Raw genomic sequence first — 14,951 nt, 5'->3', positions numbered from 1 at the left:
ATTTTGCAGGATAATCTGATATGCAAACATGTTGCACTCATCTTCCAGGATGATAAAGCTAAATTGCATGCTGTTAAAATTCAAGGTTCAGTGCCTTCAATGGCCTTACATATCAACAGATTTAAACATCATTAATCCTTTAAGGGAAAATCTAAAGCGCAGAGTACAGTATATATTTTTACTAATGTTGTACACAGTTTAGGTTTAATATGCTGAGAAGAGCTGGATTAACCATATGGCCATTTGGGCCTGACTAAATCAAAGAGACTATGATGCAAGGCTCTATACTGGAAATGTTTTCAAAAAGTGGGAAATGCAGCGCAATGGCCAAAGACTGAACAAAAAAGTTCTGAAGACAAAATGTACCCCATCTCCTGAATAAGCGCTTGAGATCAATCTATTGTTCTTTTTCGAGGGAACATCAATGCTGCGTCATTGCGTTGATGCTATGAAATGTGTTTACAATGAGGAAGCTCTGATGATCTTTGATGATGAAGAAGAGTTTGTCTCTTCACCTCATGGTTCAGGCCAGGCCAAAGTGAATCAGATCATGGAGCTCACAGATGGAGCTGTTAGAAGAGCCTGAGACAGGCCCAGCCCTTTCTCTTGCTCTCTCTACAGACTCTGAAGCTCTCACTCTGGACTTGGAAGCTCTCTCTGCAATTTCTTCAGATCTAGATTACGACCTGCCAACTGGGGAGTCTAGCTTTGAGTAGCAAGATGAAGTTATGAGTCGAGTGCGGCTGGCGAGCAGCCCTCGTATTCTAAATGTTATGAGTAGTTGCTCGAAGTCGTTACTCGAGCGCTGGCTAAATTGAACATCGAAACTGCCGAACATCTCTACTTGGGTTCTGAAAACTATAGAGAAAGGCTACAGAATTCAGTTCATGTTTCATCCTCTGCGTCTCAGTGGAATGCTCGGTGAAGCCAGAGCAGATTGTGTTGCTTACGCAGGAATTAAATTGTCTCTTGGACAAAGGGGTCATATAGAATGTTCCTCTCTTAGAGACTCAGGTTTTTACAGCCAGTACTTTCTGGTACCCAAAAAGGACGGGGGATTGTGTCCAATTCTTGATCTTCGTCTCTTGAACTGCACTCTGTGGAGTTACATGTTCAAAGTGTTGATGTTGAAGCGTATCGTGTCTTAAATCTGTAAGTTTGTCACGATAGACTGTTTACCAGTATCGGGTTCTTCCCTTGGGCCTAGCCTTGTCTCTTCGCACCTTTACCAAGTGCATAGGTGCAGCTCTGGCTCCCTTGTGACTCCAAGGCATCAGTTTACTAAAGTGACATCAATGACTGGCCAATATTGGCTAAAGTCGGGTGCACACTGTGCGATTTTGGTCACGATTTGGCCATCTGTACGGCCATCAAATTTTACCTCCAACCATTTTCTTTGTAGCCACCATTTCAATCCCTGGTCTTGCCCATAGACTGGTCAAAGTGATAATGCACCCTTGGCCAGATTACGTCCTGAGGGTGCCTTCATCATCATTTCATCCTGTTGTTCTCCAAGCCTTCTACCCTCCACTGTTTGAAACTCAGGAGCAGGAGAGGCTTAGTAAATGATGTCCAGTTCGGGTCCTTAGGATATATGTCCCATGGTGGTGTGGGCATTGTGATCCAATAGCATAAACGCAATGACGCAGAGTTCACGTTCCCTTGAAAAGGAACATCTCAGGGTTATGTATGTTAACTCAATTCCCTGAGATGGGAACATGACGCTGCATCACGTTGGCATACTTCAAGTACAACTGCGTGGCTTCTTCAGACAAATGAACCTGGTGACACGCTTGTGCAGGTGCCTTTTATAGACTTAGTCACGCTGTATGCAGTGTTACCTGACTTCGTCCGTGGCCAATGGCATTGGCGCATATTACATGTGATTCAGACACCAGCTCACGCTAAAGCCGTTCCTATAGCATCAATGCAGTGACACAGCATCTCGTTCCAATCTTAGGGAACGGTGTTAAAAATGTAACGCTGAGCACTCTGTGTTCTTTACCGGTCGCCGAGAGTTGAAGAATTGTCAACTTTGGGTAAAACTTTGTGGCTCATCACACAAACCTACCGTCACATTCTGGTCGTTCAACGTCAACAGATGACAACAAGCATAATAATGGAACAAAATAATTTAAAACAAGAGCCAGAGCAAATACTTTATAATCTATCAACATTTTTATATAGAAACAACACAGAAACAAACGATCTGTGAAATTAAATTCTAGTAATACTTTTGCGGATATTCCATATAATAGCAAGCAAAGCGTTTCAATTGAAAAAAATCAGAATCAGAATCAGAATCAGAGCTTTATTTCCAAGTGTGCTTGCACACACAAGGAATTTGTTTTGGTACTGAGGCTTCCAGTGGACATATACAAATACAAATACAACAAGAAACATAAGGGAGGGAAATGGCCTGTGGGAAGAAACTGTTCCTTTGCCGAGATGTTCTAGTGGCCAGTGATCTGAGTCTCCGTCTTGACGGTAACAGTTCAAACAGGTGGTGTCCAGGGTGAGTGGAGTCTGTGATGATTTTACCTGCTCTCTTCCTCACTCTGGAAGAGTAAAGGTCCTGGAGGTTCAACCCCCAGCTGTTCAACCTCCAGTCTGTAAGCAGACTCGTCACCGTTTTGGATGAGACCGATGACAGTGGTGTCGTCTGCAAATTTCAGGAGCTTGACAGTGGGGTCTTTAGAAGTGCAGTCATTAGTGTACAGGGAGAAGAGCAGTGGGGAGAGAACGCACCCTTGGGGGGCGCCAGCGCTGGTGGTGAGAGTCCTGGATGTGTGTTTCCCCAGTCTCACTCGCTACTGCCGGTCCGTCAGGAAGCTGGAGATCCACTGACAGATCGAGGATGGTATGGAGAGCTGGGTCAGTTTGGCTGTGAGAAGATCAGGCATGATGGTATTGAAGGCCGAACTGAAGTCCACAAATGAGAACCTTGCATAAGTCCCAGGTCTGTCGAGATGTTGCAGGATATAATGCAGTCCCATGTTGACTGCATCATCCACAGACCTGTTTGCTCTGTAAGCAAACTGAAAGGGATCCAGCAGGGGTCCAGTGATGTCCTTCAGGTGGGCCAACACCAGTCTTTCAAACGACTTCATGACCACAGACGTGAGAGTGACAGGTCTGCAGTCATTAAGTCCAGTGATTTTGGGTTTTGTGGGGACCTGAATGATAGTGGAGCGCTTGAAGCAGCAGGGAACTTCACACTGCTCCAATGATCTGTTGAAGATCTGCGTGAAGACCGGGGCCAGTTGGTCAGCGCAGGCTTTTAGACAAGCAGATGAGATGTCGTCTGGGCCTGAGGCTTCCCTAGTCTTCTGTTTTTTGAAGACTCTGCTCACGTCCTCCACTCAGACCTTAAGCACAGGTTGGATGGCAGGAGGGGGGAGGAATGGGAGTGCAGGAGGTGATGGTGAATGAGTGAAGTGCAGGTCTGAGCCGGTGTGTGGTGTGAATGAGGGCTTTTCAAACCTGCAATAAAATTAGTTTAAATCATCAGTCAGGTGTTGATTGTCCACAGATCGGGGGATGGTAGTAGTTCCTTTTAGCAACTCTGATCTCCTTTGTCAGTCTGTTTCTGGCCTGGTTATACAAGATTTTATCCCCACTTCTGTAGGCATCCTCTTTGGCATGACGAAGGTGTTTGAGTTACCCAGTAAACCATGGTTTATCATTAGAAAATGATAAGAATGTCCTAGTAGGAATGCATGTATCCTCACAGAAACTTATATATGATGTTACAGTATCTGTGAGCTCATCCAGATTGTTGGTAGCAGCTTCAAAAACAGTCCAATCAGTGCAATCAAAGCAGGCCTGAAGATCCTGCTCTGCTTCACTAGTCCATCTTTTTACAGTCCTTATTACAGGTTTAGCTGATTTCAGTTTCTGCCTGTAGGTCGATATGAGATGAACCAAACAGTGATCAGAGAGCCCCAAAGCTGCCCGTGGGACAGAGTGATACGCATTTTTTATTGTGGTGTAACAGTGGTCCAGTATATTACTGTCTCTGGTGGGACATGTAACGTGCTGTCTGTATTTTGTGTGTATGTAGATAAGTGCAACAGCTACTGAGCCAAAAAATGATCTTATTAATGTTTAATGTGGATCTTTTCATGCTCAGGGACTCCTGCTGTGATGAAACATCAACATATGTATTCGTCTGGCATATAAAAAGAAAAAAATGTAAAATGAAATTGTGCCTCAGAGGAAATAAACTTTTCACCTGGATTCCACAAAACATAAAAAAAACTTAAAATACTTCTTAACTGTTTTTTCCTTCTTATTTTCGGCCAGAAAAAAAAGTTATGGTTATTTTGTATGCATAAAAATACTTCTTAAGAATGTTCTTAATTTAAAATGAAAATACACACTGACCCACTCTGTAGTCACCTCCCTGGTCAGAGTTCTGGCCGCTGGAAGTTTTTCAAGAAATTACTACCGGGTAGTTTCCGGGGCCTCAAAACTGTGCGTTTTTACGTGAAAAAATTATTTGCGTTTCAAAGCTTGATTAATTTAACACACAAAAAACACGCCGGTCAAAATTCATACCTCAGTTTTAATGGGCACTATTTTCTTTCCATTTCTATCAATCCGCGCTGCTGTCAACGTCAACAGTGCGCACGTTCCGCTGTAAATGCGGTAATCTTTAGCGCGTAGTACTTGTTTGCGCATCAAGTTGAAGTAACAAGCCACAACTGCTGGATCTCGAGGTCATGGAAAGAAAGACGATGAAAATAAGTTCTTGTATTTTCGCATTCTGTTGCCATAATTCGGAACGGCACAAACGCGAACCATTTCTTCTTCACTTGTGATCAACTCCGATCATCACTCTTCACACACAAAGCTCCTCCCACCTGCGCACTGCTATTTCACTCTCGTGCGCCCGCCCGTGATCAGCGCCGTTTTGCTACAGTGATTCTCAAGAATTGTTGCAGTTTCGAATCACCAGTAGCCTACACTGAACCGAAAACTGTTTCTTTCGGACCCGTCATCTGAGAACTGATGATCCCCGTGGGATGAAAGAATTTACGTCATCGCGTGATGACGTAAAATAACCGGTGAACAAGTTTTTTTAACCGGTTCATTGAAACGGACTGTCCGAAAGAACCGGACTTCCTATCACAACTATTTACCTTTGGCTACAACTGAGTTCCCACGGGACTTCAGCGCGAGACTACAGCTAGCCATCTAAAACACTATTTAGGTGAATTTAAACAATGGCTAATTTGCTAAACGCATCTTGTTCACATGTAAGGGCTCTGTTCATGTTGGACAGACATTTTAATTGCATTTTTTGTCTGTTAAAAGGCACAAAGACACTCAAGACAGTTATGCCCCCATAACTGCCGTTTTAGCTGAGGGGGAGCTCTGGGCATTTGCGGGAACAGTTCCGTGTTGCAAGCACCAATCCGGTTCGTTTTTTTTTTTTTTTCTATAGACAGTAGCCTACTCACAAAGGTATAACGATCAAGATTAACTTAAGAATTGCCCGGAGTTCTCCTTTAAAGCTGCTCGTGAACCGATCATCTCTTCCTTCTAGTTAATTTATGGCATCAAATAAACATGAATGAACAAGAAGGAATGTTATTTTAACCGCGGAAAGACGTCAGTACACTTAGTTTTTCAAGTTTAAATCCTCCAACGTTAATCTACTAACTCTCCTGACTTCCTTGTCGGACAAAAATGGATTATGATTTGTCAGATCGCCTGTCAAATCAAACTCCTTGCGAACGGTCAATTACAACAATAGGGATTTTCTTAAATTAAAGGGTTTAGTAGGCCTACTATACTGAGTAATGGGACTTGGTTGCCTTCGGAAGTACAAAGAAATTATTTAAATTATTAAAAGCCTGGTGAAAGGAAAACAACATCTGCTAAGGTGCAGAAAACCAAAATTTTCATTAACAGCACAGTCCCCAAGTGAAGTGGTCTGCTCGTAAGTCCAAGCGGGTTAAAATTAAAAAAACAGCCCTATAAAAAGGGTGTTAATTGTTAGGTTTGTATGGACTTTGAAGCAAAATAACAAACAAAACAAAAACAAATCAGAAGGCTCTTGATGTTCACAGTAAATTATCAAAATAAAAAAAGACCATTAGATAAACCAAGTGATCTAACTTAACATTTCTGGCCATATCTTTTAACCAACTGTTTTCAAGGTGATTTTTAGTGGATCTATAAAGTCAGTTCCTCTCAGGGGTGTAAGTGTTCATCACATTAACGCTTCACTAAAGTTTGATATCCAGATAGTGCCCAAATACAATACGAAAATGTCTTGAGTCTTAGTTTTAAATAAATCTATTGTTTTATAATTCTAACAAACTCCTTTTTTGTTTGATATTTTGCTGCATAATGCATATACTATAAATGTGGGGTCCATGTCCCTTGTAAACACAAAACACAATTACATCATAAATGAGCTTTATGTGTGTAGAGACCATGTGTTCCACCACATGTAAGCTACCGCCAATGACCATTTTTGAACCAGGACAGTCTTGAGATTATGGTAAAATTAAGGCAAATTATGTACTTTGGTGGACCTACAGACAAGAGTTTGAAACATACTGGTAATGAGTGTGAATATTGTTCATTCAGGGATTTTAAAGCAGTTTGTTTTTTAACAATTGTCATTTGTGTGTTCTTCATAGATAAATCCTTTACCCCATTTCAATTCAAGGCTTTTCAAGGGAAGTCTTACACTTTTTAATTTGATTTTTAGGCTGAAACCTAGCACAGTGACCTTCATCGTACTCCATGTACAGTCTTATCAATCAAACTGAAATCAATGGATGCAGTAGTGAAGAGATTGATCCAAATGCAAATCACCACTTAACACACTAGGAAGCGGAATATGCATGGTGTGATACAAACCAGCCTCATGAAAGAAAGATCACATAAAAGAGAAGCAGACTCAGAAACTCACCACGTCTATGATCTGAAGAAGCGTGAGTCCCAGCTCCACCACTATGGGTGAAGAATCATTGAGCACAGGCCTTTCCAGTCTGTTATAGTTGTTCATCAATTCCTTATACAACTTTCGCTGATATTCCCCTTGTAACGAGTCTATAGAGAGAAAGAAAGAAAGAAAGAAAGAAAGAAAGAAGGAAAGAAAGAAAGAGAATTCAGTCATATTTTCCAAATCTCCTTGTAGGGCCGTCCCAAGGGTGGGGTGGGGCCAGTGCACCACCACTAACCACCGTACCCCCCCCCCACCCCCCCCCCCCCCTCGTTTCAAAAGACTGCCCTGTCCATGTCTTTCTTTTTTTAACAGAACACACAAGACATTTTGAGGAATGTACTGGTCTTTTCACAATTACAACTGTGAAAAGGAGGCGAAATAAAAAATAAAAGCATAAAAGGGAAGTTGTAATAGTCTTTTCTTCAGCTTCTTGTACAAGAAGTAATATAGGCCGGAAGTTGATTTTGTCCATCGGAAATTGATTGGATCTTTGGATCATTGACTGATGTGCACGAATAAATCTTATTATTATTTATTATAATAAATACTGCAATATTTCATTTAAAAACCCAACTAGAATTGTCCAATTTGATTTCATGGTGTAATTTATAGTATAATAAAAATGATCCATGATATGTGGGTTTATAGGAGTTCATGAGTAGCATTGTTGTTTTTGTGAATTAAACATTTTCAATTGGATCTAAAAAAAAAACTAAAAAAAACATTTGATCCAGTTCACAGACCTGGTTTGAATCATTTGTTCACAAAATAACAACTCTGTAACGATTAACTGCTCAACAGAAGGCAATAGTATCAGTGAATAATAAAATAAACTTTGGACTGTTTTTCACACCAAGCTATTGCGTGTCTTCAAAAAAACATATATATAGCACACAAGTCCTGTAGACCACTCTTATGATCCTTTCTTGAGGCTTAACTGTAATTGCGTGGTAAAATATAATTCATTACAATTCTCCCTTTTTGCGACATATGGTCTGAAACAAGTGTAAGTAATGACAGAATTTTGTGAACAATCTCATCAAGAGAGAATGCACGAGAGATGGTTGGCAGTAAAATTTTTAATTGATCTTTAGATTTGATTTCCACAGGCTCTGATAGGCAACTCAGTAACACAGAGACTAATTCCCTCAGGGACATTGCTGTTGTCCAGTAGATAAAAAGCACATGGAGGGGACAGTCTGAGCGAAGACTGCAGCATATCAGCAGTATAAAATATCCACACTCCTTCACAAAGATGGACTAAAGCCCCCTGATGTGTACAAATGGGATTTGCTCAAATGTAAAAACACGATGAGATGGCGAGATGAAACGGAAAATTTCAAGAAACTAATGAATAACATAATATTAGCAGTCAAGGATAATTCAATGTGGATAATTGAATTTTCTTGGAACATCTGTGATGATGTCTATGTTTAGATTCAGTATGCTTACGCTGTTATATAAGCAGAATTTCCTTCATTTATCAAAGGAACCCATTCACATTGTAAGCGAGAGGCATCATTCACACTCTCCTGACTCACAATGCATATGAGAAAATTAAACGGAGCGTATGTTCTGTGGATCTGTGCATGAGATTGTAGCTGAGACAGAGAGAGAGACTATATGCAGCTCACACAAGATTTGTTTAGCATGAATTAAGTTAAACATGCCAACTAACAAGAATGCTTTGTCTTTAATCTAGACCTAAAATAGCACTGTTGTTATAAAAAATTTATTAATTTTCTTTATTAATTCAATTGAAACAAATGTGTCTTATTTTGTCCAAAAAGATCAAGTTAAATCAGTGGCTTGTTCATTTAAGAAAGTGTACAGTAGTATGTAAAAAAATCAGTAGTATGTACAGTAGTATGTAAACGTTTTTATTACTTTTTATGTTGCAAATATATATATATATTTTTTTACTTATCCTCTCTAAACGTAGGCCTTAATTATAATACATTTTGCAAAGTAATGTTAATGTTTACTTAATTTCAATGTGCACAGTAAGTCTTGGAATTCAAACTGAAAGCTACCTAAAAGTTAAACTTTAAATAAATGAATAAACATCAAATAAGATTTTAAAGTAATCTTGAATGATATAATAATTAAATTAAGCAGTGAACTAAAAATCGCATGACTTGCTGTCACAAAGGTCAGAATGTCAGTAATGAGTGACTCAAATTCTAATCTTCAAGGAATGTGCTTTTTTAATAAACCAAGTATTTGCATTATCAGTGAATAGCATAACTGGCTTCTAGCAGGCAAAGAGACTTTTTTTCAGAGGTAGACCACTTCTATTGTCAATTCAGGCAGGTAGCAGCCGCAACTAAATGGGCAGAGAAGTTTAACACAAGAAGTTGCCTGGTCTAGATCTCCTACTTTAGGACACAACTTAATTTCATTAAGAGGGCACATGATCTTAAAGGTGCAGTGTGTGATTTTTAGCGGCATCTAGTGGTGAGGTTACGAATTGCAACCAACAAAAGTGACAGTGGCGACAGGAAAATATGTCGTCGTCTGAGACAGCAGAGAGTAGCCAGTTCACCAATGAGGTGTCCTTACAAGGATAAATTAAGAAATTATGTTTACTTAATTATTCAGTAAAACTATATGTTATTGTGAATATTATTGATACTTGTTCATCATTGTGTCATTGTTTTATTCAGTGTTTTATTCGCTGAACTAAGCTTGCTTCCTTGTACGAGGGGAAACATAGTAACAAAACGCGTTAGTCTGCATAGGGCTATTGTAGAAACATATCGGCGCATTTCAATGTAAGGAGAGCCGCGGTGTATGTAGATAGAAACGGCTCATTCTAAGGTAATACAAATATAACGGTTCATTAAAGGAGAACTCCGGGGAGAAGGAGAATACACCACTGAAAACTTTTTTTCAAGGTAGAGACGAAACGCGCTCTGTAGCGCTGTTTGTTCGCTGTCGGCTACGGTAGAAACATGACGACACAATACGTCGACCTCCAAAGAAGGGGGTGCCCGCGGTTATGGAGATATAAATGTATCATTCTAAGGTAAAATGTATCATTCTCCCCAAAGCCTCATGGGTAATGTATTATGAAATACATCCCAACACATCTCCCCCTTTTAAAGGATACACTCTTTACCACACCAAGAGACAGAAAACAAGATTACTTTTAACATGATTAACCCCACATAAAACATTAATCAACATATAGCCCATTACAACAGAGAAGTGAAACTTATTATGAAAATAAAATTAGAATGACATTACAGTCAGTTCACATTCAAAATTTTGGACAACAGAAGCATAATCCAAAATACATGACATTATTAAGAATACTGTTTTCTAAACAATAATATACTCCAGATTATACCCAAAACAACGCTTTACCTATAACCATGACTCTTGTTCAAACCAATAAAGAATATGATCAACGACTAGTCTCTGTACCGAACTGGCAGTTTTATTACCCTGCCCCTAGAGGTCATTGTAGGACCAGGAACAGAGTCCGGTGGAACTTGCTCCGCATTCATGACAGGTGTGGAATGCTCATGTGTGTTTTGTGTTTGTGGTGTTTGTGAAAAACTGTCCATGTCTGACTTTACAGAATCAGTTCCTGTGGGCCCCACTCTCTGTAGGTGACGCCTGTTACGTCTGAGAACAGCTCCACTTTGTGTCTGAACCAAATAGGATCGTGGCTCCTTCGTGTGCTTTACCACCATACCTGATGTGCACCATGCTTTCTCCCCATCCAACTTCAAGAGAACTTGAACCCCTGGGTTCAAGTGGGGAAGCGTACGAGCTGAATGTCTCTTGTCAAAGAAGCGCTTGTAAGCTGCTTTAGCCTGTTCATCCTTTTTAGCCACTTGTTCAAGGCTGATGTAACACGGTCGCAAAGTCTTTTCCAGGACGGGCAGTGTAGTGCGGATTTGGCGTCCCAGCATTAGCTGTGCAGGGCTCACACCAGTGGCTGCAATTGGAGTAGCCCTGTAGCTCAAGAGGGCCAAGTGGGGGTCGGGCTGGCGCAGGATCTGCTTCGCTGTCTTAACAGCCCGCTCAACAGCCCCATTGGGCTGTGGGTAATGGGGACTGCTGGTTGTCAGGTGTGGGGTTGAGGAGATGAAGCAAGAACTCAATTGCAGGAAAAATGGGTTTTTATTAACTATTCAAAATAAAAACAAATGCAAACAAAACTACCCCGTAGGGGAAAAGACTTGACTTGACTTGACTTGAATTGACACAAGGGGTAACACACCAGGTACATACGACAAAGAAACAGCCCAGGACTGCAAACACAGGGAGAATAAATAGGGAGACCAAACAAAGGAGGTAACGAGGGAGGACAGGAGGGGGAAATTAATCAATACTCAAGTAACAAGATGGGAGGGGCTAGACAATCAACAGGAGAGCACATGACACAAGAAAACATGACAAGCCATGTGCTTACACCAAACATGACTTGAACACAAGCACATGGCCAGTAAAACAAAATCACCAGCCATGTGCTCACACAAAACAAGACAACATGAAAGCACACAGCTAGTGTAAACAAGCTGCGTGCTAGACAGCACAAGACAAAACATGAGTGTCAGGGCTCTGTCATAAAACCAAGAAATAGACAAGACAGAAGTGACAGAACCCTGACACTACCCCTCCTCTAAAGGGACACCACCTGGCGTCCCTTACAAGGAACACCACAAAACAAGACAGGAACAAGACATAAAAACTCACCAACAGACAACACAAGATGGGTAGATCAAAACACAGAGACAAAGTAGGGAGGGAGGGAGGGGAGCCAAGACAGAGCCAGCATGACAGTCCAGGAAGTCTCTATAAGGGACCAGGGAGGGACAGGAGGGTTGAGCCAGGGAGGCTCAGGCGGGTCTGAAGTCCCAGCAGAGGGCCATGGTGGGACAGACCAGGCAGGCTCCAGCGGATCAGGAGTCCCAGCAGAGGGCCATGGCGGGACAGACCAGGCAGGCTCCAGCAGTTCAGGATTCCAGACTGAGGGCCAAGGTGGACCAGACGGATCTGAATACTTGGCAAAAGGCCAGGGTGGGTCTGGTAGCAAAGACTGGGTTGGCAGGACAAGACATTTGGGTGACTCTGGGACGGCCTCCGGGCTGGCAACGGACTCTGGGACAGCCTCCTGGAGCTTGGGCGGAACCAGCATGACTGGCAGCATGGACGGAGCCGGCAAGGCAAGGCGCTTGGGTGGCGCCGACAGGGCAAGGCGCTGGGGTGGCGCCGGAAGGGCAAGGCTCTGGGGCGGCGCCGGAAGGGCAAGGCGCTGGGGTGCGCCGGCTGGGCAAGGCGCATGGGCGGCGCCGGCAGGGCAAGGCGCATGGGCGGCGCCGACAGGGCAAGGCGCATGGGCGGCGCCGGCAGGGCAAGGCGCTGGAGTGGCGCCGGCAGGTCAATGAGCCTGGGGACGGCCTCTTGGCTGACAGCAGGCTTTGGAACGACCTCCGGGCCCTGTGGTAAGCAGGAAGACTTCATCCTTCTCTGTTTCCTTGAGCGAAGCGGCGATGCAGCCTCTTCGGCCAACACTGGGGGTGCTGCAGCCTCTTCGGCCAACACTGGGGGCGCTGCAGCCTCTTCGGCCAACACTGGGGGCGCTGCAGCCTCTTCGGCCAACACTGGGGGCGCTGCAGCCTCTTCGGCCAACACTGGGGGCGCTGCAGCCTCTTCGGCCAACACTGGGGGCGCGACAGTGAAAGTGGACGGCTCTGGGAGCACCAGAGTTCTTAAGACGGAGGAAGCCTTCCTTCTCTTCCTCCGCTTACGTCTGCAAGGCGATGGTGTGGAGATTGCTGCCTCTGGGGGAAATGCAGCATTCACGGCCACCTCTGGGGGAAATGCAGCATTCACGGCCACCTCTGGGGGAAATGCAGCATTCACGGCCACCCCTGGGGGAAATGCAGCATTTGCATGCGCCTCAGGATAGGTGGCAGATGAGGTGGACCCGTTCTTCCTCCTCCCTCTCCCCGAAGGAGTCATTGGAGGACTGGGGACCTGCCAGCTTGTGAGGTGAATGGGAGGTGGGCCAAGAGGCGGGAGACCACCCTCTTCCCAACGGTGGTATACAAACCCCACAAACTGCCAGAAAGACAATATCCCCAGCATTTTCATCTCCCAGGCACTGACCGGCTCATTCAGACCGCTGTTAAAAATGTCCTTAAGCGCAGTGTTGTTAATGTCGAGCCCCTTCGCAGTGAAGACAAACTGGTGGGCAAACTCCTTTACTGTAGACCTCCCTTGACGAAGAGAAAAGAGCTTGCCATAGCGTTCCATCGTCTGACGAGCGGAGGGGCAAGGGCTGGGAGATGGGAACAGGAATATGCCCATTCTCTGCTGAGTCCTCTAGTGGCTGTTTCGTTCTGTCACGTGTGGGGTTGAGGAGATGAAGCAAGAACTCAATTGCAGGAAAAATGGGTTTTTATTAACTATTAAAACTAAAAACAAATGCAAACAAAACTACCCCGTAGGGGAAAAGACTTGACTTGACTTGACTTGACTTGACTTGACTTGACTTGACTTGACTTGACTTGACACAAGGGGTAACACACCAGGTACATACGACAACGAAACAGCCCAGGACTGCAAACACAGGGAGAATAAATAGGGAGACCAAACAAAGGAGGTAACGAGGGAGGACAGGCGGGGCAAATTAATCAATAATCAGGTAACAAGATGGGAGGGGCTAGACAATCAACAGGAGAGCATATGGCACAAGGAAACATGACAAGCCATGTGCTCACACCAAACATGACTTGAACACAAGCACATGGCCAGTAAAACAAAATCACCAGCCATGTGCTCACACAAAACAAGACAACATGAAAGCACACAGCTAGTGTAAACAAGCTGCGTGCTAGACAGCACAAGACAAAACATGAGTGTCAGGGCTCTGTCATAAAACCAAGAAATAGACAAGACAGAAGTGACAGAACCCTGACACTGGTAGTGTGCTGGATGCCCCAGCCCTTACAAAAGTCTGCAAAGTCTATGCTGCTGAACTGAGTACTGTTATCTGAGTGTAATTCTCATGCGATCTCGCGAACATCCCCTTTAGGGTAGTAATCACACTGCGGCGGCTAGTGAGGTGTAAATAGGCATTTTCAATGTCTCTAGAATAGAAATCTACCACCACAAGATAATTTTTACCTCCACGTTCACACCTATCCGCACCTATTGTGTGCCAGGGGCTGGGAGGAAGTGGAGTAGTGACCATAGGCTCCTTTCTCTGGGTAGGTCTGTGCTCGTGACAGAAGACAGAAAGATCTGCTCCGATGCCAGGCCACCAGACTGACATTTTAGATCGTTCTCTACATTTGTTTAGCCCTTGGTGACCCTCATGCAATCGGTCAAGGATATCTCGTCGTTGTGCAGTGGGAACTACGATTCTGTCACCTTGTAAAAGCAGTCCCTCAGCCCTGGACAATGATGCTCGTTTCGCATGGTAAGCTTTGAGCTCCAATGGCACGTGGTGTGGCCAGCCTGCTTTTATGAAGCACATTACTTTCCTCAGAATAGGGTCGTTGGATGTGGTCTCACGAATGGCATTTAACTTGGGCTCTGACACTGGCCGAGTCTGAATCACAGCCTCCACATAAGCTTGCACATCCTCTTCGGTGTCTGAAACCACTGATCTTTAATGGGGTTACGCGACATTGTATCGGCCACAATCAGTGACTTGCCTGGGACATGTATCGCTTTAACATTGAAACGCATCAGGCGCATTAGTAGACGTTGACAGTGCGAGGGTGTTTTGTCCAGATCATAAATGTTAATCAGGGGGACCAGGGACTTATGGTCCATTTACAGTGTAAACTCACCCAGACCCAGTAAGTAACAGGAAAGCCGCTCACATGCCCAAACTGCAGCCAGACATTCTTTCTCTATTTGAGAGTATTTCAATTCAGCACTGAATAGGGTTCTGGAGCAGAAAGCTACAGGAAGTGTCTTGTCGCCATGTGTTTGCAGCGGAGTGGCACTCAGTCCG

At 43.6% G+C, this 14,951-nt stretch overlaps 2 protein-coding genes across 2 annotated transcripts in view; one reads left to right on the top strand and one right to left on the bottom strand.

Annotated features, from left to right (window-relative positions):
• LOC143713118 (uncharacterized) overlaps positions 1 to 14,951 on the top strand; it is a 311,754-nt gene that overhangs the window by 150,691 nt on the left and 146,112 nt on the right. The gene's annotated exons all lie outside the window — the stretch shown is intronic.
• Positions 1 to 14,951, bottom strand: part of chrna8 (cholinergic receptor, nicotinic, alpha 8) — a 121,278-nt gene that overhangs the window by 83,159 nt on the left and 23,168 nt on the right. The window contains exon 2 of the mRNA XM_077204106.1: positions 6,932 to 7,071. Coding sequence (XP_077060221.1) covers positions 6,932 to 7,071 — 140 coding nt within the window. The remainder of the gene's footprint in view (positions 1 to 6,931; positions 7,072 to 14,951) is intronic.

This window comes from Siphateles boraxobius, unplaced genomic scaffold, assembly GCF_051911475.1.
Source record: "Siphateles boraxobius isolate OS27281-9 unplaced genomic scaffold, OSU_SipBor_1 119, whole genome shotgun sequence".
Taxonomy (NCBI): domain Eukaryota; kingdom Metazoa; phylum Chordata; class Actinopteri; order Cypriniformes; family Leuciscidae; genus Siphateles; species Siphateles boraxobius.
This window is presented reverse-complemented; position numbering and strand designations above follow the sequence as displayed.